Genomic DNA, 27,291 nt, shown 5'->3' on the forward strand with positions numbered 1-27,291 from the left:
AACTCTTTTCTCTCCACCCCCCTCCCAAAAAAAGTTAAATAACAATGGGCAATTGCAGGGAGAGATCCTTCCCTCTTGCCGAAACAGAACTCACCAGTATGTGTGTGAGTGCGTTGCACAGAGTGGCTGGATTGCTCCTCCTCCCTTCTCCCGGTAGAGAGGGAGGTGTGTGTGTGTGAATTTGTGTGTGTGCGTGCGTGAGATGGCTCAGCTTCCCTCAGGATGTAACAGAGATGCTGGTTTGCCAGCGCCCTGAGTGAGTAGCTAGAGGGAAGCGGGAGCCGCGACTCACAGAGGGATTTCCCCCCTGTCCCTGTCGTTTTGAGCCACTGGGAGCCAGCTAGGAGCCAGTCTCTCTTTCTCCCGCTGGGGGGGGGAGAGATGGATGGGTGCTCCTAGCTGGGGGGGGGGAGAGGTGGATGGGTGCTCCTTGCTAGCTCCTACCTGGGGGCGAGAGAGATGGATGGGATCTCCTAGCTGGCTCCTAGCTGGGGGGTGAGAGAGAGGTGGATGGGTGCTCCTTGCTGGCTCCCAGCTAGGGGGGTGGGGGAGAAATGGATTGGCGACATGATTAGCATAGTTTCATCCTACAAAACAAAATTTAAGTTAATGATGGCTGACCTTACAATCAAATTTTTTAATCACTTTCCTAATATGCAGGACCATCTTGGGTGGGGGATCCTGACTTCAAACAGAGAAGTATTTGGCTGAAATTGGTTCTGTTATTCTGGAGTTAGAATTTTTTTTTGGCCACTTCCAAAAAATTGAATTAATTGTAGAGTACATGTCATTTCCATTCAAATCTGATTTGGACATTTAAAAAATTATCTGTGCATATTACTCGTTGTGCAAAATATCTATTGAAAATGAGATATTAACTCTGAAAAATGACATTTTTCTGAGGGCCCGTGCAGAAGAAGAACCATTTTGGAAGTTTGTGCCCAGACAGAAATTTCCAAATTTGAGAAGATGCAGTGAAATTTTACACTCATGTTTTGGTTCTACTTATTTATGTGAATCTGCATTTTCATATTTAAAAATGACAAAGAGTAAGCAACGTTCAAACATGACAGATGAGCACCTTAAGGATTCCCTGAAGCTGGCCCTGACACAGTACTTGCCTGATATCAAACAGTTGATTAACGAAATGGTGATGCAGGTGTCACACTAACAATGGATGAAGACATGTATTTTTAAAGAAATTTTGATAGGTACAGGGGCGTTGCTAGCCACTCCGTTACCTGGGGCAGCAAACGCGGAGGCACCCCAGGGGCAGGGCACCGCTCCGCAGCGTCATGACGTAATGACGCATTCGTCATGACATCATGACGCTCTCCCTGGGTGGAGTTGAGGGGTGGGCCAGCGAGGGCATCACAAGCATCGCCTCACTGGCCAGCCCGTCACCTCCACCCAGGGAGGGAGGGCGGCTCCGCAGCAGGGAGAGAGAGCGACCTCAACTCCACCCAGGGAGAGCAGGCAGCGTCAGTCCGGCTGATCAGATTGACTACGCACGTGCTGGATCCGACACGTGTGCAGTCAGTCTGATCGGGGGGCTGCTTAGCGTGAGTGGCGCTCCGTGGATCCGCTGCACACCAGCGGCACCCTGATCGGACTGACTGCGCACGCGTTGGATCCAGTGGTCCTATGATCCTTGTGTTTGAAAGCAAATAAAAGTTATTCCAATAAGAAAAGAAAAAGGCAACACATGGAGGCCCACAGGATCAGGATTCAGTTCCTGAAATGTGTGCGGAGAAGTCTGATCCATGGAAAATGTGTAAAAGGAAGTAACCTTAAGCCTGAACAGTATAAAGCCTATAACTTGCAACAGTGGAAAAAAAACAGCACTATTTGTTACATTTCATTGGAAGAAGAACCAAAACTCCTTGTTTACATTTGTTATAAGGTTTCTTTGCAACCTGTTTTCTCAAATAAAACCCACTGGCATCAGGGAGAGAAAGTGATGTTGCGCCGTTTCAGCTTCCAATTAGCTCTTCCAATCGCAAGAGTCAATCAAAAGCCACGCATCGGAAGTAGAACAGACTTCCAGAACGGATTCCGACTATACAGCTGTATTCCTAGCTCAAATTGCCTGCAGGGGACAAAGGCTCAGGCAGGCAGCAGGTGGAGGAACCTGAAATGGTGCTCCCCTTCTCCATCTCCATCCGCCTGCCTGCCTCCCCCCACCTCCAAGCTGAGCAAGCCCCAATACCTCTCTGGCTTCATCCCTCCATGTCCCCATCTCCACTCCCCTGGGACTCACCAGATCTCTCGCAGGTCCCTGGGAGGGAACGCTTGGAGGTTGTGGGGAGGGATGCAGGAGACAACCTCACCAGGTCAACCGTCCACCGTCCACCTTCCATCTTTGCTAGCTTTGCAGGATCCGTCTCTTTCATCCTTCCTAAGGAGTCGAGGAGCCCAAACAAGCTGCAGGGTCCTGGGAGAGAGGAAGAAGCAAAGGGAGCTTCAGAGGCCCTGCAGGGATTCTCCTGTCCAGATATTCTCCTGCCCCTGGGGAACGGAAGCCCCATTTCTAAACATCTCCAGTGATTCCAATTTCTTCGGTATGCTGCTCACCCCACTTCATAAGCTGGCATGGTCTGCACAGTAGTGACCTGAGAGTAGATCCCAATAAACTCAGTGGGGATAATTGACAGAACTTGGTGCAAAAAATAGTCACCATCCTGTCCCTGAACCTCAAAACTGCAACCCCAGAGCCTGGGCAGGAAATAGCAGAGTAGCTATTACATCTAGGTGCCCTCATGCTAGGTGCTTTGTATATAGAGCCCTGTTGACGCTCTTTGAGCTCTCTCATTGCAAGCCAGGCAGGTGTTGTGGCCGTATTTGCCTCTGTCAGGGGTTGCATGGGTACCAAATCTGTGCATGGAAGCAGAGGAGCTGGTGATGCCACATTTCTGAATAATCTTGAGACTAATACACCCCTCCTCCTCCTTCGATATTCCCTGTGCTTATACACCATCTTCACAAGTCTCTCGAAACGTGGCCCCCACCCTGCCATGGAAGCCATCAAAGTATAGATCTTCCACATGTCCTAAATCTGTTGTGGTCTTAAGAACACCAGGCATGTAGGCCCTTTAAAAACTCCAGAGGGGAGCTTTATGCTCCTCTTGTGACAAGATTCCCAAAGGGTTAGGGTAGCTTGATAGAACTAGCTTATTTTGAGACTACACCAATTTCCACATTCTTGTTTATCAAAACCCACAGACACTCGGCTAGATTTCCCCCCAGAATATTTTATAAGCACCTATCAGGATGACAAGAATTTTATTACAGTTAGCCAAAAAGGATTTTATGCGTTCCATGTCCCCTGTTAGTAGTACAAGCCATGCAATGACTGATACCCCCCCCCCCATTTTGTCCCAGAAGGTTGGGAGGAGTCTTTTATACTTGCATTAGCATTTCCTGTGGATAGTTCTGAACTTTGCTTTCATATTAGTTCATCTACTTGTTTACCCTGAATAGGGGAGAGACATGTTTTGTTGCATCTGGGACAGAATAAGTGGTCGGGTTTTTGCTGCTGCAGATGCAGAAGGGCTTTTATTTCTTCTCCCTGGGCTCCTCCCATGTGCAAATGTTTCCGACTGGCAGCAGCCTATTTGCATGTTCAGTTTCCCTTGACCCAAAGCCCCATAAAGGAAGGCTTAGCAGAGAGGAAAAGGAGGACCCTCTGCTCCCGACTTGGGGGTCTCCCCCCACGGTGCACGATCTGAACAGGGACCCCCCCATGCACCTTCCCTGCACCCCTGGGACCCCATTCTCCCCATTGCACCTTCAGGGGGAAGAGAGAGAGAGGAGACTCACCCGATTCCACGAGGGGCACCGAGGAAGCTTTTGCAAATGAGAGAAAACAACGCAACCTCCTCTCTGCCTGCAGGAAGCGATATGGGAGGGAGGGAATTTAGCCATTGAGAACCTTGACCCCCTCCCCCTTCACTTCCTGTCCTCTCTAGGAATCCAGCTTTGCTCCTTTTAACCCTTGCAAAGCCGAGGGCACCCCCTCCCTCTCCCTTCCTGCAGTATTCCTGCTTCTGCGCCTGCGCTCAAGGGGCTGCCCCCCTTCCATCTCCTCCATCTGTGCCAAGGGCTCTGCCCCAAGGCGCCCACATCTGATCCAGACTAACCGAAAGGGAGACGGGGGTGAGGGTGGCCATGGGGGGTTAGCTTGTCTCTCCCCCTCCCCCAACATAGAGACTCCTGGATGGATCCCAAGGAAAGGCTGGGATGGAGAAGAGGCTCCAACATGGTAAAAAGGTAAAGGGCAGGGCATAGCTGCCAAGTTTTCCCTTTTCTCCCGAGGAAGCCTATTCAGCATAAGGGAAAATCCCTTAAAAAAAGGGATAACTTGGCAGCTATGGTAAAGGGGCCCCTGACCAATCAGGTCCAGTCGTGCCCGACTCTGGGGTTGCGGCGCTCATCTCTCGGCCTCCTCTCCTTCGCCTGGTTCCCTGAGGGAGTTTTCCCCCTGAGTCTCCCTCTTGGCTGCTCCCCCTCCCAGCTTCTCCTTCATTTCTCATTCCTTCTCTTCATGTTCCCCCCCCCATTGTTTGGGGGCAGCTGGATTCCCCCCCCCTCCCATGGCCATACAGGCCCTGGAGGAACCCATGGAGGCGGCATGGCCAGGAGATGACGTTTCCCGCCCTTTTTCGAAAAAGGCGGGAAAGCCATGTTGTTTCTTCTGGAGGCCCCAGCTGCTCCCAGAGACGCCATGGCTCCTCTGTGGGCCTCGTGGGTCCCACACTCTCGGGGGAGGGGGGTCTCTCCTCCCAGCTGCAGGAGGGCGACACCTTCGGGTGCCAGCGCTCATGGGGCGTCCTCAGCCGCCTTCCTGCTGTTCTAAGCAAAAATCTGCTCTTATTCCCTTATGGCAGGCATGTCCAACAGGTAGATCGTGATCCACCGGTAGATCACTGGACGTCTGTGGTAGATCACCAGTAGATCAGTGGCTCCCCCCAAATAAGTTAAATTTTTTTGACTCCCCTTAAAAAAAAACTCAACATCTTTGCCCTGCACCCCTAAAATGACCTGAACCACCAAAAACTGGGCTTTCCTTCCTAAAAAAGCTCAATGTCAATGTTGCTTTCCTCCTCCCTAAAGAAGCTCAACAACTTTTACATGAACCCCCCCAAAAACAGGACTTTCCTTCCTAAAAAAGCTCAACAACTTTGACCTGAACCCCCAAAGAGGGGGTAGATCACTGCCAGTTTTTAACTGTGAGTAGATCGCAGTCTCTTGGAAGTTGGCCACCCCTGCCTTATGAGGTACACAAGAGCCTTATTGGGTTCTCCATCGGTCGGAGAATATATAACAGAGGCCAACCAGAGAAGTTTGAGAAGCAAAACCTTTATCTGCTGTTGCAACAGGGTCCTTCCCCTCACACAGGAGAACAAGGAAGGAACCCAGAACAAAAGAGAACCTCCACTTTTATCAGTTTCCCCATCACCAAGAAACGCCCCCAAGACATCATTCCTACGTCACAGCTATGTAATCAATACCTCACAAAAAGGAGTGTTCAAGGTAGAAATCTGAGCACTTTTGACACCTCTCCTAGTCCTATCACCCCTCCCAGGTGTGAATTCCTGAACACAAAGAGAAATTAAAATTTTCGTAAGGGTTGCTCACTGTCTTTTGTTCAGAGGAGTCTTCCATTGTGAATGAGGTACCATTGATGGGGAATTATGGCTCCCAAGTTGCTAGTCATGTGGAAATGTGTGCATATGCTGATCCTTAAGCCTTCCTTAAGGCAGGGTTGAGTCCAAGCGGGAGGGGTGAGGGTCTTTGAAGCGGAGCGGAGACGGGGAAGATGGCGTTGAACAGGATTCTGGGTATCATGGGTGTACCCAGCATGGGGCAGGGGGGTGCAGCTGCCCCCCTAGAAAGCCAAACTGCGGGCCCGACTAGGGAAGCAAATACCCTGCGCAGGCACCCCGCTTGTTGACACGGGAGGGGAGGGGGGAGGAAACGCTGCTGGTGCCGTGGCTCCGCGGTGGTGGCTCCTCCTCTCAGCCCGCCCTGCCTACATTTGCACCAATTCCCGCCCACTAAAGCCTTCGCGCCTCCCAATGGAAAGCCCTGCCGGGCGGCAACCTCTCCTGCCTAAGAGTTCTGCTGGGCTGGCAAGTGAAGGAGATGCGGCTCCCTGCATTGGTTGCAGCCGTTGCCACGCTCAGTCTCCCGGTAGGCTGCACTGCGATCGTCTGTGCCGCGGGCTGGGAATCGCCCCCTTCCACCCTCCGCACCCCCCTACCCCCCTGAGTTAGGAGTTGCTACTGAGACTCCTCCTGGGCCGGGAGAGGAAGTGCATCGACAGGAGCCAGTTCAGCCTCGGCGGGCAGAGGCCCGCAAAGGAGGAGTGGGGGGCGGCACCCGAAGGCAGTGGTCGTGGCTGCTGCAAGGAAACTGCGTGGGAGTGTTTGCGCCGGATTGCCGGCAGCAGGAGTAGCCCAGCGGCAGTGACCCTTCCTCGCCACCCCCCACCCCCGGCAATAGGAAAGGAGCTGCCTTGGGGGACGGCACAGCTCTCCGCTCCCCCTGCGTGCATTGCCCTCTCCGGGCATTGGCTGCTGTTTCCTTCTTTGCAATGCCCCCCCAGCCGCTCTCCCTTGCTGCCCCTGCCGAGAGAGGGGCGTTGAGGGCGGGGGAGCCGCTGCCGCTGTAGGATCGCAGCTGGGGGGGCTCGCTCGCCTGCGCTGCGCCACCCCACCTTTCCCATCTTTTGCTCCCGTGCGATGGGGAGGCGGTGGTGGCAGCTTCTTCTTCTTTGAGGGTCTCAGCTTGGCGGAGGGGGGTCCCCAGTATCCTCCCAGGCCATGGGGGGGTGGCCCCCCAGGACTAGCAGGCCACTGAGCTCCTTCCCCAATCCAGATATATAGGGTGGGAACTGGCAAGGCTTCGGTGGGACCTGGAGGAGGGAAAGCGGGGCCCAAAGGGGTTTTTCAGGGGGGTGGCTAGCCATAAATGGATGGGAGCGGTGTTTTCAGAGCAGGGCTGTCTTAAGCATACCTGGCGCCCTGACACCGTGGTGTGATGGATCCCTCTGGCGCCCCCGCCCCGTTTCCCGGCGCGGCAGGCGCAGCTCACTGCGCGGCTGCCACCTGCAGGGCCGGAACCCTGCGCAACCCAGCCTGGCCGTAGGGCTGGCCCTGGGCCAGGGGGTGCTGCCCACCCCCTGTTGTGACGCCCCTGCGCGCGGCGGAGGCGGCCCCAGGCCTGCGTGCCTCCGGAAAGCAGCCTGAAGCCGCTGAACAGCTGAGAGGCGCGCCTGGGGCGGCCTCCGCCGCGCCTCTCAGCGGGTGCAGTGGCGTCCCTGGTGGCCTGGCGCCCCGCGCCACCGGACCCGGGCTTAGAGACGGCCCTGCTTCAGAGCAGGGAAATTTCATGTGAGAGAGTTTAGGGGGTTCATGTAGCCCCGCCCACTTTGTGGCCCCTCCCATGCCTTGGCCCCGCCCCTGAACGACCATGGCTTGCCTCCCCCCCCCTAGTTTTGATCGTGGGTACGCCCCTGCTGGGTATTGCAGCTGTCAAATTCGGTCACCTCTCTCTGTTCATTAATAATGGTGTCCTGATTCTCCCCCCCCCCTAATTTTCTATAACACTGCCATGGTGGCTTGGCCTCCGTACAGCAGCCTCTCTCCTCACCAGACCACTTCTGGCTCCTAAGGGGACGTATATGGATGGCTCTCGCTTGTTCTTCCCCCTCAGGCAGTAGTTCAACAGGAGAAGTCGCTCCCTTTCCGGATCCCTGTGGGTCTCAGGGGGCCACTGGAGCCCAGTGGGGGGACTCAGGGGAACTGGCTCAACTGGGGTCCTCCCAGTCCAGCCCAGACAAGAAAGAGAGCTCTCAGAAGAGGAAGCCATTGCGGAGAAGAACCGGACTTGGCTGCTGAGGGTCTCCTGCCTTTCTTCCAAGGCTTCCTGGGGGCTGCAATGGCCAGAGGAAGAGGCAGGCCCCCCACCCTGAATCCCCTGCAGACCCCTGGGGAGCAACCAGAGCTCTTCCTCTTGCCATGGCTAAGCCTGCCTCAGTTTCCTTCCCCAAGGCCTTGGAGGAACCTTGGGGTGCGGAAGGAGGGACCCCAAAAGGAGTTTAGGTTCCTGGGAAATGGGGAAAGGAACATTATGTTGCATCTTTCCAGATGAGTCCAGGAATGGCCTCCAAGGTCCAGGGACTGATTTGCCCTGGCTTCCTCCTCGGAGGTCCCTTCAGAAGTAGAAGGGGTCCCAGGTCTCCATGGGGGGAACGGGGAGAAGCACCCCTGAGGCCTGTGTTCGAGGCAGAGTCTTTCGCCTTTTACGCCCCAACGACCTTCTCTGTGGTGTTTATGTGAGCTCTAGAGATGGGATCACATACAGATCCTCCTCTTTAGGGATTTCTGCTCCTTCCTTGCCTAGGGAAGCAGCCTCCGTGGCATGCAAGGGGAGGCGGGGCACATTGATACACCAACAATATATCAATTTCGATAAACGTTGTGTCGTGACATCACAAAAATGTCTCTATACATGTGTGAGTACAACAGTTGTGACCGCGCCACCCACCAGTCAGCCGTTGGCGTTTGACGAGAGCAGATGTTGTGGCCATATTTAATAATAATAATAATAATAATAATAATAATAATAATAATAATAATCTGTCGGGGGTTGCATTGGGACCAAATATTTGGGGAAGCTTTCCATCTCCAATTGGTAGGAAAAAGGATTCAGTAACCTGCTGTTAGTTGGGGTAGGGTTACCAGACGTCCCCGTTTCCTGGGGACAGTCCCTGGATTTGTAAATCTTTCCCCAGACAAATTGTGTCCGCATAATGTCCCCAGATTCCATTAAATGTCCCTGGGAAATGTGGCAGCAGCACACTGCGCTTGGGATACTGATGTTCATGCTCATCCCTCCCCTTTATGCCCCTTTCTCTTTGGGGCACACCAGCCGTGCTTGGATTTTGCGTGTTTCTTCCGCTCATTTTTCTTTCGGCTATGAAGTCATGGGCTGTTGTGGGGGGAACAGAAGCCCTGCACGGATTGCTGGTAAAATGCGGGCTAGACAATGCTACCATTCAGTGGATTTGTAACTGGCTGACTGACCGAACCCAAAGGGTGCTCATCAATGGCTCCTCTTCATCCTGGAGAGTAGTGACTAGTGGGGTGCCACAGGGTTCTGTCTTGGGCCCAGTCTTATTCAACATCTTTATCAATGACTTGGATGATGGGCTTGAGGGCATCCTGAGCAAGTTTACAGATGACACCAAATTGGGAGGGGTGGCTAATACCCCAGAGGACAGGATCACATTTCAAAATGACCTTAACAGATTAGACAACTGGGCCAAAGCAAACCATATGATTTTTAACAAGGAGAAATGTAACGTACTACACTTGGGCAAAAAATAATAATGAGATGTTGACCTCCTGAGAACTCGCCCCCTCCCTGGCTTGGCAGAGAGGACAAAGGAGGCTCCTCTGCTCCCTGACTTGGGGGTCTCCCCCCACCATGCATGATCTGAACAGGGGCCCCCATTAACCCTCCCTCCATCCCTCGGACCCCTTTCTCCCCATTGCACCCTCTGGGGGAAGAGAGAGGAGACTCACCCGATTCCAGGAGGGGCTTTTGCTAAGGCTAGAGAATAAACCAGCCCCCTCTCGGCTGACAGGCAGAGATGTGGGAGGGAGGGAGGGAATTCAGCCATGGAGGACCTTGCCCCCTCCCCCTTCACTGTCCTCTCTAGGAATCCAGCTCTACTCCTTTTAACCCTTGCAAAGCCGAGACCTTTCCTCCCTCTCCCTGCAGTTTTTCTGCACCTGCGCTTACATGTTTCCCTCTCTCCCTCCCCCATCTCCTCCACGGAGCCCAAACCACCTTCTATGCGTCATTGGAGGCTGGATGACAGAGGGCAACCGCTTGGCGCACGGGCGCCCCCTGCAGGCAGGCAGGCAGTACACCGCTGGCTACAAGATCTCCTGCAATGATTTTGCAATTTTTTTTGCAGATAAAATTGCTCAGATTTGGGAAGAGGTAGACTCCACTGTGGCAGCAGGGCCATGGTGGGAGAGGGCTAGAGTCCTGCCTAGTCAAGTTGTGTGGGATCAATTCTAATCTGTTACCTCCGAGGATGTGGGTGGGCTGCTTGGACGAGTGAAACCAACCACCTGTCTCCTTGATTCTTGCCCATCCTGGCTCAAAAAAGCAGGCGGGAAGGGCTGGGCAATGGGCTATGCAGGGTGGTGAATGCTTCGCTCAGTGAAGGAGCCTTCCCAGACCCGCTGAAAGAGGTGGTTAATAAACAGCTTCTTTAAAAAACACCCAGTCTCAAATCTTCCATTTTTGGGCAAGGTGACTGAGTGGGTGGTTGCTAAGAAACTCCAGGCATGACTTGTTGTTGTTTAGTCGTTTAGTCGTGTCCGACTCTTCGTGACCCCATGGACCATAGCACGCCAGGCACTCCTGTCTTGCACTGCCTCCCGTAGTTTGGTCAAACTCATGTTCGTAGCTTCGAGAACACTGTCCAACCATCTCGTCCTCTGTCGTCCCCTTCTCCTAGTGCCCTCAATCTTTCCCAACATCAGAGTCTTTTCCAAGGATTCTTCTCTTCTCATGAGGTGGCCAAAGTATTGGAGCCTCAGCTTCACGATCTGTCCTTCCAGGGAGCACTCAGGGCTGATTTCCTTAAAAATTGATAGGTTTGATCTTCTAGCAGTCCATGGGACTCTCAAGAGTCTCCTCCAGCACCATAATTCAAAAGCATCAATTCTTCGGCGATCAGCCTTCTTTATGGTCCAGCTCTCACTTCCATACATCACTACTGGGAAAACCATAGCTTTAACTATACGGACCTTTGTCGGCAAGGTGATGTCTCTGCTTTTTAAGATGCTGTCTAGGTTTGTCATTGCTTTTCTCCCAAGAAGCAGGCGTCTTTTAATTTCGTGACTGCTGTCACCATCTGCAGTGATCAAGGAGCCCAAGAAAGTAAAATCTCTCACTGCCTCCATTTCTTCCCCTTCTATTTGCCAGGAGGTGATGGGACCAGTGGCCATGATCTTGGGTTTTTTGATGTTGAGCTTCAGACCATATTTTGCGCTCTCCTCTTTCACCCTCATTAAAAGGTTCTTTAATTCCTCCTCACTTTCTGCCATCAAGGTTGTGTCATCTGCATATCTGAGGTTGTTTATATTTCTTCCGGCAATCTTAATTCCGGCATGGGATTCATCTAGTCCAGTCTTTCGCATGATGAATTCTGCATATAAGTTAAATAAGCAGGGAGACAATATACAACCTTGTCGTACTCCTTTCCCAATTTTGAACCAATCAGTTGTTCCATATCCAGTTCTAACTGTAGCTTCTTGTCCCACATAGAGATTTCTCAGGAGACAGATGAGGTGATCAGGCACTCCCATTTCTTTAAGAACTTGCCATAGTTTGCTGTGGTCGACACAGTCAAAGGCTTTTGCATAGTCAATGAAGCAGAAGTAGACGTTTTTCTGGAACTCTCTAGCTTTCTCCATAATCCAGCGCATGTTTGCTATTTGGTCTCTGGTTCCTCTGCCCTTTCGAAATCCAGCTTGCACTTCTGGGAGTTCTCGGTCCACATACTGCCTAAGCCTGCCTTGTAGAATTTTAAGCATAACCTTGCTAGCGTGTGAAATGAGCGCAATTGTGCGGTAGTTGGAGCATTCTTTTTTTTTTAAAAACATAATTTTTATTGATTTTACAGATTACAAAAGATGGTACATACATATACACCTTTTCCACCTTCTTCCCACCCCCCTCCATGGGTCCTCCCCTGCCACAGAAGTATCCCACGCAGGTGAACAGTCAGAAGTGGTCCATTTTATGATTGGGTTTCTGTCCTCCTCCCCCTCCCCTGCCCCCGAAGCCCCCCCCTGCCACCAGGGAGCTCCAGTGAACCAGGGCAGTACGCAGGAGTTCATCCATCCAACCATCTATTGTCATACCAAAAAAAAAGAAAATACAAAAAGAGAAAAAGAGAAAAAAGAGAAGAAGAAAAAAAGACAAAAAGGAAAAAAGACAAAAACAAAAAATCATCATAATTGTTAAATTCATAATTGTTAAACCATATTTTGTGGGCTTCCCCACCCTCCCCCCTTCCCCGGTTTTCCTCCCTTATTTATCATCTTCAACAGTTTCATAGTTCATATTTTATAACATACACCTTTATATCTTATACCACTTTTAAACTAACTATTATCATTTTCGCCTAATGTCCAATCACTGAAAAATCAAACTCCCATTTTTTCTTTCCGTGCCTAATTTTTACCCCCTCTATAGGCCTCCATATTTTCACCTTTTTCCAGAATCAATTCACTTTTTAAACCTATAACTATTCCCAAACTAACCTTACACCCCCCGAGTACCGGCTCCACCCCACCAATCCAGCAAGTTCCATAGTCAGCAGTCCAGTTATAATCCTATTAACCCATCCTTACAGTCACAACTTCACTTTCCCTTCACCCCACCCCCTGTTTACAGTCTTTTGCCATCCAGGCCTCCATATCAGACCCCTGAGCTTCTTCTCTTCTCTGCTTAATTTTTCCTTCTTCCCTGTGGTCATTCTGGAGTTCCAGTAAATCCAATCGTGCCCCCCTCGAAGGGGAGGCACTCCATCCAACTTTTTGTAGAGTAAAATCATCATTTTTTTCGTGGTGGGCTTCATTTTGTGTTAAATCATCACAGTCCTCATCATTGTCATTCTCACATTCGTCTTCTTCAGTTTCAAAAGCTTCATCTTCTAAGAAATCATATTCTGCCATCACCATCTGGAATTGTTGCTGTAACTCTTGCCGTTGTGTCTCCTCTTGACATAGTTCTATTCTTGCTTCCCACATTAAGGTCAAAACAGTCCGCTGAAACTCAGGCGGGTACCTTTTTGTTGACATAGTTCAGTCCTGTCAAGGTCAAAACTTGTCACATGTGGTGGAATATGATCGCAGTCTATTTTCTCGACTCCATTTTAACAAGCTGGCTGCATTCTTAAAAATAAAGTTCGAACTCACATTTCAAAAGCATATAGACCAAAAAAGAATTTCCAAAAAGTCCAGAGATAAAGATAGAAATAAAATTTAACTATAAATCCTGATCAGCTCACTGGGTTGTCTGGGCTGCCGGCTCCCAAGGAAAAGAAAGGTCTTTCTTAGTCTTAACCTCTTTCTGCAGGGCATTTACATCCACAGTCTCTCTCCCCTTTTACCCTGCATTTAGGGGAGATTCTCTTTGATGCCTTTGAGGAATCCTTTTAAGTTAAAATCTTCTGTTTACGGCTTCGGGTTTCTGTTTACTGTCTCTTATGTTACCGTAGGGGGGGGTGTGGCTTCCTCTTTTCCCCTCTCTCCCAGGTCCAAATTGTTGCCTTAATTTACATTCCAAAGAATCCAAATTACTCACAGTCTATTCATTTGCTGAATGTTCTTTGAAGAATTGGCCACCTCCACTTCCCAGACTCGCAGCTTCGCACTCTCAGAGCAGCAATGTCAGCCTGTCCGCCGCGGTTCACCTCCTCGCTCTCGGGGGCTTAAACAAAGCCGATCCGGGGAGGAGAGAGCCTGCTTTTGGCGCCGCCAGGCAAAATCCGTCCCCAAAAAGCTCGATTTGGGGCTTTTAAGGAGGTTTCGCTTCGCTGGAACGATTCCCTCCACCTCTGAGGCGCCGAGGTCCGCTCCGCTGAGCGGACCCCCGTCTGAGCAAGATGGCGTGGTCAACCGGAAGCCCGTTGGAGCATTCTTTGGCACTGCCCTTCTTTGGAATTGGGATGTAGACTGATCTTCTCCAATCCTCTGGCCATTGCTGAGTTTTCCAAACTTGCTGTCTTTGTCCATGGAGTTTTCTTGGCAGGGATACTGGAGTGGCTTGCCAGTTCCTTCTCCAGGTGGATCACGTTTAGTCAAAACTCTCCACTATGACCTGTCCATCTTGGGTGGCCCTGCATGGCATAGCTCATAGCTTCTCTGAGTTATTCAAGCCCCTTCGCCACGACAAGGCATTGATCCATGAAGGGGCCAGGCATGACTAGCGCAGGCATAGGCAAACTCTGCATACTACTCCCATCATCTCTTGTTAACAGGACCACTGGTCAGGGATGATGGGAATTGTAGTCCCAAAACATCTGGAGGGCTGAGTTTGCCCATGCCTGGCCTAGAGGATGTGGACCATTTGCATCCCTTCCAATCTGGATTCAGGCCACATCATGGGACTGAAACTGCCTTGGTCGCGCTGGTCAATGATCTCAAATGGGCTAGAGTGTTCGGAACCCTTGGCTTTCACTTGTGGGGTGCCTCTAGGTTCCACCCTCTCCCCCATGCTTTTCAACATCTATATGAAGCCACTGGGAGAGATCATCAGGGGATTTGGGCTGGGTGTTCATCAGTATGCAGATGATACCCAGCTCTACCTCTCTTTCACATCAGAACCAGTGAAGGCAGTGAAAGTCCTGTGTGAGTGCCTGGAAACGGTTGGAGGATGAATGGCAATTAACAGATGGAGGACAAGACAGAAGTACTGTTTTGGGGGGGCAGGGGACAGGCCGGTGTGGGGGGACTCCCTGGTCCTGAATGGGGTAACTGTTTCCCTGAAGGACCAGGTGCGCAGCCTGGGGGTCATGTTGGACTCACAGGCGCATGTTAATTCTGTTTTCAGGGCAGCTGTCTACCAGCTCCATCTGGTAAGCAGGCTGATATCCTCCCTGCCTGCAGACAGTCTCGCCAGAGTGGTGCATGCTCTAGTTAGCTCCCACTTGGACTACTTTAATGTGCTCTACGTGGGGCTACCTTTGTTTTTGCTTTTGCTTTTCAACACCCACGTTGTTGTTGTTTTTTGTTTTGTTTTCCAGGTGGTCAGACCTCACCTGGAGTACTGTGTCCAGTTCTGGGCACCTCAGTTCAAGAAGGATACTGACAAGCTGGAACGTGTCCAGAGGAGGGCAACCAAAATGGTCAAAGGCTTGGAAACAATGCCTTATGAGGAACGGCTTAGGGAGCTGGGTATGTTTAGCCTGGAGAAGAGAAGGTTAAGGGGTGATATGATAGCCATGTTCAAATATATAAAAGGATGTCATATAGAGGGAGAAAGGTTGTTTTCTGCTACTCCAGAGAAGCGGACACGGAGCAATGGATTCAAGCTACAAGAAAGAAGATTCCACCTAAACATTAGGAAGAACTTCCTGACAGTAAGAACTGTTCGGCAGTGGAATTTGCTCCCAAGGAGTGTGGTGGAGTCTCCTTCTTTGGAGGTCTTTAAGTGGAGGTTTGATAGCCACCTGTCAGGAACGCTTTGATGGTGTTTCCTACTTGGCAGGGGGGTTGGACTGGATGTCCCTTGTGGCCTCTTCCAACTCTATGATTCTATGAAATAATATTCATTTTAAAACAATACGAAATACAAAAATCACAAAAACAAAAAGACAAAAAAACAAAAATAAAACATATTAAAAAAAACATATAGAACATATAAAAATCTTTCATTTTTACTTGACATTGTAGACTTCCTCAATTCCCCCCTCACTGAGTCCATTTTTAAATCCAATTTAAGCAATTTCCATATTATATCTTACATCATTTTAACATATTTTTTTCATTATCTCTCAACTATTCCTAATCTATAAACATCAACTATCCTTAACCTATAATTCATCAGTTATTCCAAATCAGAAATTATTTTCCCAACCATCTATCTTCTATTTCACCCCTTAGCCTAAAATTTATTCCCAAAAATTATCCACAAATTCAAATATTACTTCTTCTATCCTAATAACTTTTCAACACTTAGATCTGATTCAAAGCACCCTCCCCTGGACTCGAGATCTCCCAGACGATTCTTCTGCCATCTCTTGGACTTGTTCCAAAATGAACTGTATGCAGTTCTTATCCATTTGTAGACTTGTTGTTTTGACTGGCTGCATCCTTTGTCTTCTCATATTTCAGTGGAAGGGGTGGGTTGATGTGCCAGAGGCGGTGCAATACTCTTTTGTTCCAATTTCCTTCAAAAATTATGTCTGAGCTGGTTCCTTAATCTATTTTGCAAAATCCACTTTCCTTGTTGCTTCTAAAGTCTTTCAAAACTCTTCATCTTGTTAAATCTGCTATTTTAAAACCCAGTTCAAAAGTTCAGAGGCTCACCATAATTGATAGCTTCCTTGTCTGTTTAACATCACAATGGCGGCTGGTCGCTGCTTCCAGGGTCTTGTCCCCAGGTTGTAAAAGGGCTTGTTTATTATCAGCTGTAAAAGTCTTGCAGAGATCAAAAAAACAATTCCCCTTCCCTTGGCTCTGCCACCAAAGGGAAGGGGTTCAGATTAGGAAATCTCAATGTCTCATTCACACACAGCGGCTGCAGGCAAGGTAACTGTGCCACGGCTGTCTCAGTGGGGGGGGGGCAACCTCCGTTTCCTTTTTTAATTCCCCTCCCTTCATCAAATTCTTCTTGTTCAAATGTAAATTTTACTCACAGTTCCAATTAATGCTTTGGAGGTATCCGTCGCTCAGTTGTCCCCGGCACAGAGCTTTGCGCCTCAGAGGAAGCAAAACCACCCAAGGCTCTACCCCGCTCAGCCTGCTCACAGCGCTCCTAAAGAGGGGCTTACCAGGCAGCTAGCAGGACTCTGCGGGGCTCAGCTGGGTGTCCATGTCCCGGGAACGCTTGATCCGGGGGTTCTCTGGGGGAGCCGCAGTGCTCATACGGCTCTCCCCTCCCCTCTGGGGCGTTGGGGACCTTGGAGCTCAAGGTTTCCCTCGCCGATTGACAAATGACGGCAGACCGGAAGTGCCTGTATGAATTCTTTGATGGGATGTCAGGCTGTTTTTGTGACGAAAGCTTTTTCCACATTCCTGGCAGTGATAGGGTTTCTCCCCATTATGAATTCTTTGATGGGAAGTGAGACTATCCCTCCGACTGAAGCTCTTTCTACAGTCCAAGCATTTATAAGGCTTCTCCCCTGTATGAACTCTTTGATGGGAAATGAGTTTACCCTTCCCACGAAATCTCTTTCCACATTCCAAGCATTGATGGGGTTTCTCCCCAGTATGAACTATTTGATGGGAATGGAGATGGCCCCTTTGGGTGAAGCTCTTTCCACATTCCAAGCATTGATAGGGTTTCTCACCTGTATGAATTCTTCGATGGGAAGCGAGTTTTCCACTCTCACTAAAGCTCTTTCCACATTCCTGGCACTGATAGGGTTTCTCACCTGTATGAATTCTTTGATGTTTAGTGAGACTGTGGCTGTAACTGAAGCTCTTTCCACATTGGAAGCATTTATATGGTTTCTGACCTGTATGAATTTTTTGATGGGAAGTGAGATTGGTACTCGCTCTGAAGCTCTTTCCACATTCATGGCAATGAAAAGGTTTGTTCCCTGTATGAATTCTTTGATGTGAAGTAAGACTGGTCTTCCAACTGAAACTTTTTCCACATTCCAAGCACTGATAGGGTTTCTCCCCTTTATGAATTCTTTGATGAAAAGTGAGAATTTGGCTGTGACGGAAGCTCTTTCCACATTCCAAACACTGATAGGGTTTCTCTCCTGTATGAATTCTTTGATGGGATGTCAGACTGTTTTTATGACGAAAGCTTTTTCCACATTCCTGGCAGTGATAGGGTTTCTCCCCTGTATGCATTCTTTGGTGGGAAGTGAGCTCTGAGCTCTGTGTGAAGCTCTTTCCACATTCCAAGCACTGGTAGGGTTTCTCCCCTGTATGAATTCTTTGATGGGAAGTGAGATAGTGCCTGTGACTGAAACTCTTTCCACATTGCAAACACTGATAGGGTTTCTCCCCGGTATGAATTCTTTGATGGGAAGTGAGTTCTGAGCTCTGTCTGAAGCTCTTTCCACATTCCCAGCACTGATAGGGTGTCTCCCCTGTATGAATTCTTTGATGGGAAGTGAGATTGCTCCTCTGACTGAAGCACTTTCCACATTGCAAACACTGAAAGGGTTTCTCCCCTGTGTGAATTCTTTGATGGGTATTGAGACTATCCTTCCGATTGAAGCTCTTTCCACATTCGAAGCACTGATAGAGTTTCTCCCCTGTATGAATTATTTGATGGGAAATGAAACACTTATTCTGATTGAAGCTCTTTCCACATTTTTTGCACTTATACAGTTTCTTTACACTGTGAGTTTTTTCGTGTGAAGTCAGGGTATCCCTCCTAACTAAGCTCTTTCTTTGATGGGAGGGGGACTGGGAGCTCTGACGGATGTTCTCTCCACACTCTGAATATTTATCTGACTTCTCCGCTATGTGGATTCCGTTGTGGTCCCCCTTGTTCTTCCCTTCCAATTCATCACCATCTGCAATGAAGAGAGAAGCTAATTAGAGCCTCAGAAAGAAATTAAGCACCAGATTATTTAACAATGTTAATGAATGCTTGTGATAGAGGAAGAACTGAAAATAATTAGTTACCTGGCCTCACTATAATTTTTACTAACTTTGTTGGCTGGTATTTATTGAGATATTTCTTGGCTTTAATCTGGGATAGATCTTGTTTGGCTCAGTCATGGAATTATCTTCATCTCCAAGGCCAGTCATCTCTTTGGTCAACAAAATGCAGACAGAAGCAAAAACAAAAACAACAAACCTGACAGAAGTTACTTCAACTACCCTAAAAATTCTGAAGATAACATTTAAAAAGGCCTGGGTGGTTCAGACAAGCCTCGTCAAGCCTGGTCGTTCGTTGCTTTAAAAAGCTTGAATAAATGAAGAATATTTGCAGAGAAAACAGTTGATATCTCTGCATTCAGGATTCACAGTGGGGATGTTGGAATCCAGAAGAAGAAGAAGAAGAAGAAGAAGAAGAAGAAGAAGAAGAAGAAGAAGAAGAAGAAGAAGAAGAAGAGGAGGAGGAGGAGGAGGAGGGGGGGAGGAGGAAGAAAGCTGGGCTCAGAGCAGCTAACAACAGGGAACAGGTAACGGGACGACAGAGGATGAGATGGTTGGAAAGTGTTCTCGAAGCTACCAACATGAGTTTGACCAAACTGCGGGAGGCAGCCGTGTTGGTCTGAGTCAAAGCAAAATAAAAAAATTCCTTCAGTAGCACCTTAAAGACCAACTAAGTTTTTACTTCTTTCACTTCTGTTTCAAGTGTATCTGTTGAAGTGTGCATGCACACGAAAGCTCATACCAAAATAAAAACTTAGTTGGTCTTTAAGGTGCTACTGAAGGAATTTTTTTATTTTGCAGGAGGCAGTGGAAGACAGGAGTGCCTGGCGTGCTCTGGTCCATGGGGTCACGAAGAGTCGGACACGACTAAACGACTAAACAACAACAACATAATAAGGTTTGTTTGCAACCTGTTTTATCAAATATTTTGTCTTTAACATATAGACGCTATACATCACTTCATATTTTTTATTAACATCTCTTGCTCGATTGAGCCTTATGACTTCCTTCTACCACGTCTAATAGTTTACCAATTTATACCGTATAATTAATTGCATTATGTTTTGTCCCCCCCCCCCCCGTTACATCAATATCTATCTCATAACATTGTTCGGCATAAATAAGTGATATTTTAATCTTACAAATCTTCTGAGAGTCCTACTCTGTTTTCCCAAAGAAAACCCACTGTCTCTCGTGATTCATACTTCATTGGGGGATTTCACCCGAGGGAAAGGGAAGCAGAGGGCTGGCCCAGCAGCACCAGGGAGAGGAAGTGACGTTGCATCATTGAAGCTTCCAATTGGCTCTTCTGATTGCAAGAGCCAATCAAAAGCCGTGCCTCAGAAGTAGAACAGACTTCCAGAACAGATTCTGACTATACGACTGTATTCCTAGCTTAAATTGCCTGCAGGAGACAAAGGCGCAGGCAGGCAGCAGGTGGAGGAGAAGCCCGGAAAGATGCTCCCCTTCTCCATCTCCATTCGCCTGCCTGCCTCCCCCCACCCCCAAACTGAGCAAGCCCCCATACCTCGCTGCCTCCATCCCTCCATGTCCCCATCTTCACTCCCCTGGGACTCACCAGATCTCTCGGAGGTCCCTGGGAGGGAACGCTCAGAGGTTGTGGGGAAGGATGCAGGAGACAACCTGACCAGGTCAACCGTCCATCTTCCCCCTTCCATCCTTACTAGCTTTGCAGGATCCGTCTCTTCCATCCTTCCTGAGAAGCCAAAACAAGCTGCAGGGTCCTGGGAGAGAGGAAGAAGCAAAGGGAGCCTCAGAGGCCCTGCAGGGATTCTCCTGCCCTAGATATTCCCGTGCCCCTCGAGAAGCACAAATGGGGCAGCCCCTTCCCAACAGAAGCCCCATTTCTAAACATCTCCAGTGATTCCAATTTCCTCTGTAGGCTCCTCACCCCACTTCACAAGATGGCGGCGTGCACAGACACAGCGGCTCAGTGCACCCCCCCTTTTTTGCATTTAGCTTATAGTTTTAGCTTTTATCTTTTTGTTTGGCCTTTCCTGTTATTACTAGTGTTAAGTACATTTGGCTAGGCAAATTTAATTTAAATTTATTTGTTTAAATGTTAAAGTTAGTAGATTCCTGAAAAGTAAATGGCAGTTATTCAGAGAGTGGCAGTTATTAAGATCTAGATGGAGGCGTGCAAGACCTCCACCGGCAGAAACTCCTAGGGTCGGGTTACAATGCGAACAAGCTGTAAGAGCAGATTATTTTCGCCTAAACAATATCCCCACGGGAGTAGCTGAGACACCAGGCTCTCCATGAATTACAATCCACTTAAGAAGGAGGCGAGGGCCACGCAGAGAGAGGAGGCAGGGGCTGGGCTGTCGGGCCGGCATGCTAATTTGACGCACCCAAACTCATCAATTGTTCCCACTCTCACATACCAAAGAAACAAGGAGATTCCACCTCATTTGATTCCATTTCACCTAGCTATGCACGCAAGTTTCTCTTTCAGAGACTCCCAGCTTGTAATCTGTTCTCCAGCATACATTTTAACCCAGAACACCACTGGATCTCTTGAGTGAGGGATGAAGTTATGAAACAAGGACTGCACCTACGGTACTTTTTTTTAAAGCAAGCTGAACACCATTCCAATCCTCCATCTCCCAACTACTGCTCTTCACTAACCCACACTTGCAGACTACCGCACTACTGCGAAATGTGCAAAACTTAAACCGAGCCCTTCAAGATATACAAAGCAGCCTGCTTCAGAAGGGAAGCAGAGCTAATATGCAAAACAAAAGGAAAAGGAAACATAAGTGACTTTCTCCTCCAACACTGTAAAAACTTTGGAAGCCACAACTTTAAACAAAGACAGTGTAACAGAATAGGGGGATGTGTATAGCTGTAATCGTGCTTTTGTTTTGTTTTTAAGGGAGGGCATTCAATTTCGTTGTACTATTTAAAGTACAATGACAATAAAGTAAAGTATCTATCTCTTCATAAGGCTGGCATGGTCTGCACAGTAGTGACCTGACAGTGAGTCCCATTGAACTCAGTGGGGATAATTGACAGAACTTGGTGCAAAAAATAGTCACCATCCTGTCCCTGAACCTCAAAACTGCAACCCCAGAGCATGGGCAGGAAATAGCAGAGTAGCTATTACATGTAGGTGCCCCCATGCTAGGTGCTTTGTATAGAGAGCCCTGTTGACGCTCTTGAGCTCTCTCATTGCAAGCCAGGAAGGTGTTGTGGCCGTATTTGCCTCTGTCAGGGGTTGCATGGGGACCAAATCTGTGCGTGGAAGCAGAGGAGCTGGTGATGCCACATTTTTGAATAATCTTGAGACTAATACACCCCTCCTCCTCCTTCGATATTCCCTGTGCTTATAAACCATCTTCACAAGTCTCTCGAAACGTGGCCCCCACCCTGCCATGGAAGTGGTCGGGTTTTTGCTGCTGCAGATGCATAAGGGCTTTTATTTATTCTCCCTGTGCTCCCCCCATGTGCAAATGTTTCCCTCTGGCAGCAGCCTATTTGCATGTTCAGTTTTCCTTGACCCAAAGCCCCCTCCCCATAAAGGAAGGCTTAGCAGAGAGGAAAAGGAGGACCCTCTGCTCCCGACTTGGGGGTCTCCCCCCACGGTGCATGATCTGAACAGGGATCCCCCATGCACCTTCCCTGCACCCCTGGGACCCCATTCTCCCCATTGCACCTTCAGGGGGAAGAGAGAGAGGGGAGACTCACCGGATTCCAGGAGGGGCACCGAGGAAGCTTTTTGCAAAGGCGAGAGCAGAAAGCAGCCTCCTCTCTGCCGGCAGGAAGGGATGTGGGAGGGGGGAATTTAGCCACGGAGGACCTTGAACCCGCTCCCCCTTCACTTCCTGTCCTCTCTAGGAATCCGGCTTTGCTCCTTTTAACCCTTGCAAAGCCGAGGGCACCCCCCTCCCTCTCCCTTCCTGCATTTTTCCTGCTTCTGCGTCTGTGCTCAAGGGGCTGCCCCTCCCCATCCCCCCTCCGTGCCAAGGACTCTGCTCCAAGGAGCCCACATTTGTTCCCGACTAACCGAAAGGGAGTCAGGGTGGCCATGGGCATACATTGTCTCTCTCCCCCCCCCCCCAACATAGAGGCTCCTGGATCCCAAGGAAAGGCTGGGATGGAGAAGAGGCTAAGAAATGGCTCCATCAAGAGATCTTCCGGTCAGCGAGTGGGGGGAAGGATGGAGGGGGAGATCCAAGAAAAGAGACAGATTGGGAAGTGTCCCCTGCGAAGAATGAAACACACACGTGATCCTGCCCCCCCCCCAATTAAAGCACCACAGGCAGGAAAGGCGAAGCTCAGGATTGGGGAGGGAGGTAGAGAGGGAGAGGGGCACATGTTGCTCAGGGGGCAGCCCCCCCCCCACACTCTGTGACTCTTTCCCCCCCCCCAACTCCAGTTCAGAGCAAGAGGGTCACCTGCCATCCTTTCCCTGGGTTTCCTGCCAGAAAACCAATTAGAAGCCTCTCCATTTGAGAGCTGGCCAATCCCCTTTCAGGTTCTCCTTGGCCTCATCCTCTCTTTCCTGAGGGAGTTTTACTCCTGAGTTTCCCTCTTGGCTGCTCCCCCTCCCCCTCCTTCATTTCTCCTTCCTTCTCTTCATGTTCCTCCCCCCATTGTTTGGGGGCAGCTGGATCCTACCCCCCCCCCCAGGCACAGGAGGAGCCCACGGAGGCGGCAGGGCCAGGAGATGACGTTTCCCGCCCTTTTTCAAAAAAGGCAAGAACGCCATTTTGTTTCTTCTGGAGGCCCCAGCCGCTCCCAGAGATGGCCTGGATCCCCTGTGGACCTTGTGGGTCCCACCCTCTCTGAGGGCGGCACCTTTGGGGAACTGGCTCAACTGGGGTCCTCCCAGTCCAGCTGAGATAAGAAAGTGAGGGAGATCTCAGAAGAGGAAGCCATTGCGGAGAAGAACCGGACATGGTTGTTCCCTGCTGAGGGTCTCCTGCCTTTCTTCCAAGGCCGCCTGGGGGCTGCAATGGCCAGAGGAAGAGGCAGGCCCCCCACCCTGAATCCCCTGCAGGCCCCTGGGGAGCAACCAGAGCTCTTCCTCTTGCCATGGCTAAGCCTGCCTCAGTTTCCTTCCCCAAGGCCTTGGAGGAACCTTGGGGTGCGGAAGGAGGAATCCCAAATGAAACTTAGGCTCCTGGCAAATGGGGGAAAGGAACATTATGCTGCATCTTTCCAGATGAGTCCAGGAATCGCCTCCAAGGTCCAGGGACTGATCCGCCCTGGCGTCCTCCTCCTCGGTCCCTTCAGAAGGAGAAGGGGTCCAAGGTCTCCATGGGGGGAACAGGGATAAGCGTCCCTGAGGCCTGCGTTTGAGGCCAATGACTGCACCTTAACTGACCCATCGGTTAAGATCTTAAAATTTGCAGATGATACAACAGTTATTGGGCTTATCCAGGAGGACGGTGAATCTGCGTATAGGCGGGAAGTGGACCATCTTGTTTCGTGGTGCAGGAATAGGTAAACGGTAAAGGGGCCCCTGACCATCAGGTCCAGTCGTGTCCGACTCTGGGGTTGCGACGCTCATTTCGCTCTATAGGCCGAGGGAGCCGGTGTTTGTCCGCAGGCAGCTTCTGGGTCATGTGGCCAGCATGACAAAGCTGCTTCTGGTGAACCAGAGCAGCGCATGGAAACGCCGTTTACCTTCCCGCTGGAGCGGTCCCTATTTATCTACTTGCACTTTGATGTGCTTTCGAACTGCTAGGTGGACAGGAGCTGGGATCGAGCAACGGGAGCTCACCCCGCTCCAGGGATTCGAATCGCCGACCTTCTGATCAGCAAGCCCTAGGCTCTGTGCTTTAACCCACAGCGCCACCTGGGTGCAGGAATAACTTGGTGCTAAATGCCCAAAAAGCAGTGGAAATGGTAATCGATATTAGAAGGCACTCTCCCATCTTGCTGCCACTTTCCATCCTTGGTAACATGGTTGTAGTAGTACAGTGGTACCTCAGGTTAAGTACTTAATTGGTTCCAGAAGTCCGTACTTAACCTGAAGCGAACTTTCCCATTGAAAGTAATGGAAAGTGGATTAATCCATTCCAGATGATGAAAAACACCCCCTAAAATACCAATTTAACATGAATTTTACTGTCTAATGAGACCATTGATCCATAAAATGAAGGCAATAATCAATGTACTGTACTAAAAATAAATAAGACAGTATTTTAGATGAAAAAAATTAACATTTACAGTGGTACCTTGGGTTAAGTACTTAATTGGTTCTGGGGTGCCATTTGCACCCCGAAAAGTACTTAACCTGAGTGGTGCTTTCACAAACGCGCGAAGCACGCAGAACGCTTCTGCGCATGTGTGTGTGGCGGAACCCGGAAGTAAACATGTCCGGGTCCATGGAGTACTTAACTTGAAAGTTCTCAACCTGAAGCATACTTAACCCGAGGTATGACTGTAGAGTCCTTTAAGTTTCTGGGCTCTATAATTACTCAAAACTTAAATTGGTCAGGCAACATCAATAGTATTATTAAAAAGGCCGACCAGAGGTATTTCTTGCGACAACTAAAAGTTTAAAAATTTCTCTAAGAAGTGTTGATTCAATTTTACAGAGGTACTATTGAAACTGTTCTCTGTAATTCTGTTACTGCTTGGTATGGTACAGCCTCCAGGCTGGACAAGAAAAGAACTTCCTGACAGTAAGAGTTGTTTGACAGTGGAACTTGCTGCCAAGGAGTGTGGTGGAGTCTCCTTCTTTGGAGGCCTTTAAGCGGAGGCTTGACGGCCATCTGTCAGGAATGCTTTGATGGTGTTTCCTGCTTGGCAGGGGGTTGGACTGGATGGCCCTTGTGGTCTCTTCCAACTCTATGATTCTATGAAAAGGGGTCGAAGAGGGGGATTTGGATGCTGCAGAGAGGAGATCCACAGGGATCTGGAGGCAGAGGAAGCCCTTCCCAATGCTGGGATACTGCCCTGGTAGATCCCTATCAGGAACGGCATACCCCTCCATCTACAGTAGTAAAAACAGATTTTTTTCCTACATTAAACTAAACTTAAATATCAGTTTACAGATGCGGGGATGACGGATGACATTCCACTCTCCTCTACCTTCCTCCTCTTCAATGCACTGCAGCATTTGTTGCCGCCAGTGGAGGAGGAACTTAGGGGCACTACCTCTGGCATCATTGTCTAGCCACATGCTTTGTGTATAAGTGCCCTGCCTTTCCAGGACTAGTCCGGTGATTTCACCTCCCACTATCCCAGTTATTCTCCTTATAAACCCCCTCACAATGCTTGGAGTTTAAAGGTAAAATGAAAGTGCTTTTCCAGCCCAACACGTGGCACGGTTTCTTTTAAGCTCTGAGGGGAAATATGAGACTATTCTTAGTGAACACAACAGTAAGGGGATCTCCTCACTCGAGCTTTCCCCCACTCGAAGCTTTCCTCCCACCTGAGGGAACTTTGTGTCACCCTCGAACCAGTCTCCCTCTTCCTCCTCCTCTCGGTGCACTCAAGGGACAACAACCTATCCTTCCTGCCTTAGATAAGGGGTTTTGTCCTTTTAATGAGTATCCCCACCAGATGAGCAATAGATACCTCTGCTGGAAAGATCACACAGACGATGGTACAGATGGAACTTTAACATTTAATGGCTTATGAACTTAATGGTTGCACTCAAGGTTCATGTGTACAAGCATGTGGTTTCAGTGGAACTGTTCTTGTTAAACATATAACTTCAAACCTCACCAATTCCTCACCTAACACTACTCTATAAACCTATTCTACCATCACCCAAGCTCACACTCTTCTGCTTCATCTGCCTCTCTCTCCCAACTGTCAACTAACTGCCAGTTTTCTCCTCATAGAATGTTCGTAACCCCGCCCCCACAAGCATGTGATGTAACTCAGGGTAGGAGATGCATCCAGGCTGTGACCAAATATATCATCCTAGGGTTACTTCGTTACAACCGGCTGGCTGTAAATGCCAACTATACCAGTTGAACTCAGCAGAGTAGCGCAGGCACAGCGGAAACTTCTTGGTTGCAAGATGAAGGCAAGTTGCAGGAACACAGGAACTCACTGCCACTAGTACTGTGTAACTATATACAGCTTTATTTACAACAACAAAACCACAAACAGTACATAGATCAGTACTTCTCTCTTTCTCTCTACAACACAATAACCACATCAGAAACACACCACCAACTCTCCAATCTGTTGCTAAGGCTCTTTGTTGTTGTCGTTTAGTCGTGTCCAACTCTTCGTGACCCCATGGACCATAGCACGCCAGGCACTCCTGTCTTGCACTGCCTCCTGCAGTTTGGCCAAACTCATGTTCGTAGCTTCGAGAACACTGTCCAACCATCTCGTCCTCTGTCGTCCCCGTCTCCTAGTGCCCTCAATCTTTCCCAACATCAGGGTCTTTTCCAAGGATTCTTCTCTTCTCATGAGGTGGCCAAAGTATTGGAGCCTCAGCTTCACGATCTGTCCTTCCAGTGAGCACTCAGGGCTGATTTCCTTCAGAATGGATAGGTTTGATCTTCTTGCAGTCCATGGGACTCTCAAGAGTCTCCTCCAGCACCATAATTCAAAAGCATCAATTATTCGGCGATCAGCCTTCTTTATGGTCCAGCTCTCACTTTCATGGGGATTTAGGCCAGACACCCCCAAACGTCGGCCCTCCAGATGTTTTTTTCACTGTGTGAGTACGTGCATCTGGTCACATAGCAATTAAGAGCTGGCAACATGCCCAGAAGAGTGATTCCGCAATCTCCAGGGCTGGATAATTTGCCTAGTGATAGAGCCTTAGCCTGATGGACAAAGACAACAGGCTAAGGCTCTATCACTAGGCAAATTATCCAGCCCTGGAGATTGCTGAATCACTCTTCTGGGCATGTTGCCAGCTCTTAATTGCTATGTGACCAGATGCACGTACTCACACAGTGAAAAA

General features: G+C 49.3%; 2 protein-coding genes across 2 annotated transcripts in view; both read right to left on the minus strand.

Annotated features, from left to right (window-relative positions):
• Positions 1-27,291, minus strand: part of LOC118081237 (uncharacterized) — a 79,807-nt gene that overhangs the window by 17,056 nt on the left and 35,460 nt on the right. Inside the window, 1 exon segment of the mRNA XM_088662571.1 lies at positions 19,963-20,128. Coding sequence (XP_088518697.1) covers positions 19,963-20,128 — 166 coding nt within the window.
• On the minus strand, positions 11,670-22,229 carry LOC148687232 (uncharacterized). Its single transcript, XM_088664223.1, has 2 exons — positions 22,092-22,229; positions 11,670-18,295 (listed from the first exon to the last, which is right to left on the minus strand). The coding sequence occupies exon 2, from the start codon at positions 17,619-17,621 to the stop codon at positions 16,725-16,727; it is 897 nt and encodes a 298-aa protein (XP_088520349.1). The 5' UTR covers positions 17,622-18,295; positions 22,092-22,229; the 3' UTR covers positions 11,670-16,724.

Source organism: Zootoca vivipara, chromosome 2 (genome assembly GCF_965207765.1).
Source record: "Zootoca vivipara chromosome 2, rZooViv2.hap1.1, whole genome shotgun sequence".
NCBI lineage: Eukaryota > Metazoa > Chordata > Lepidosauria > Squamata > Lacertidae > Zootoca > Zootoca vivipara.

Excerpts from the sequence above, each read along its gene's own strand:
- LOC148687232 (XM_088664223.1), bottom strand. The coding sequence starts at position 17,621 with ATGCATACAGGGGAGAAACCCTATCACTGCCAGGAATGTGGAAAAAGC.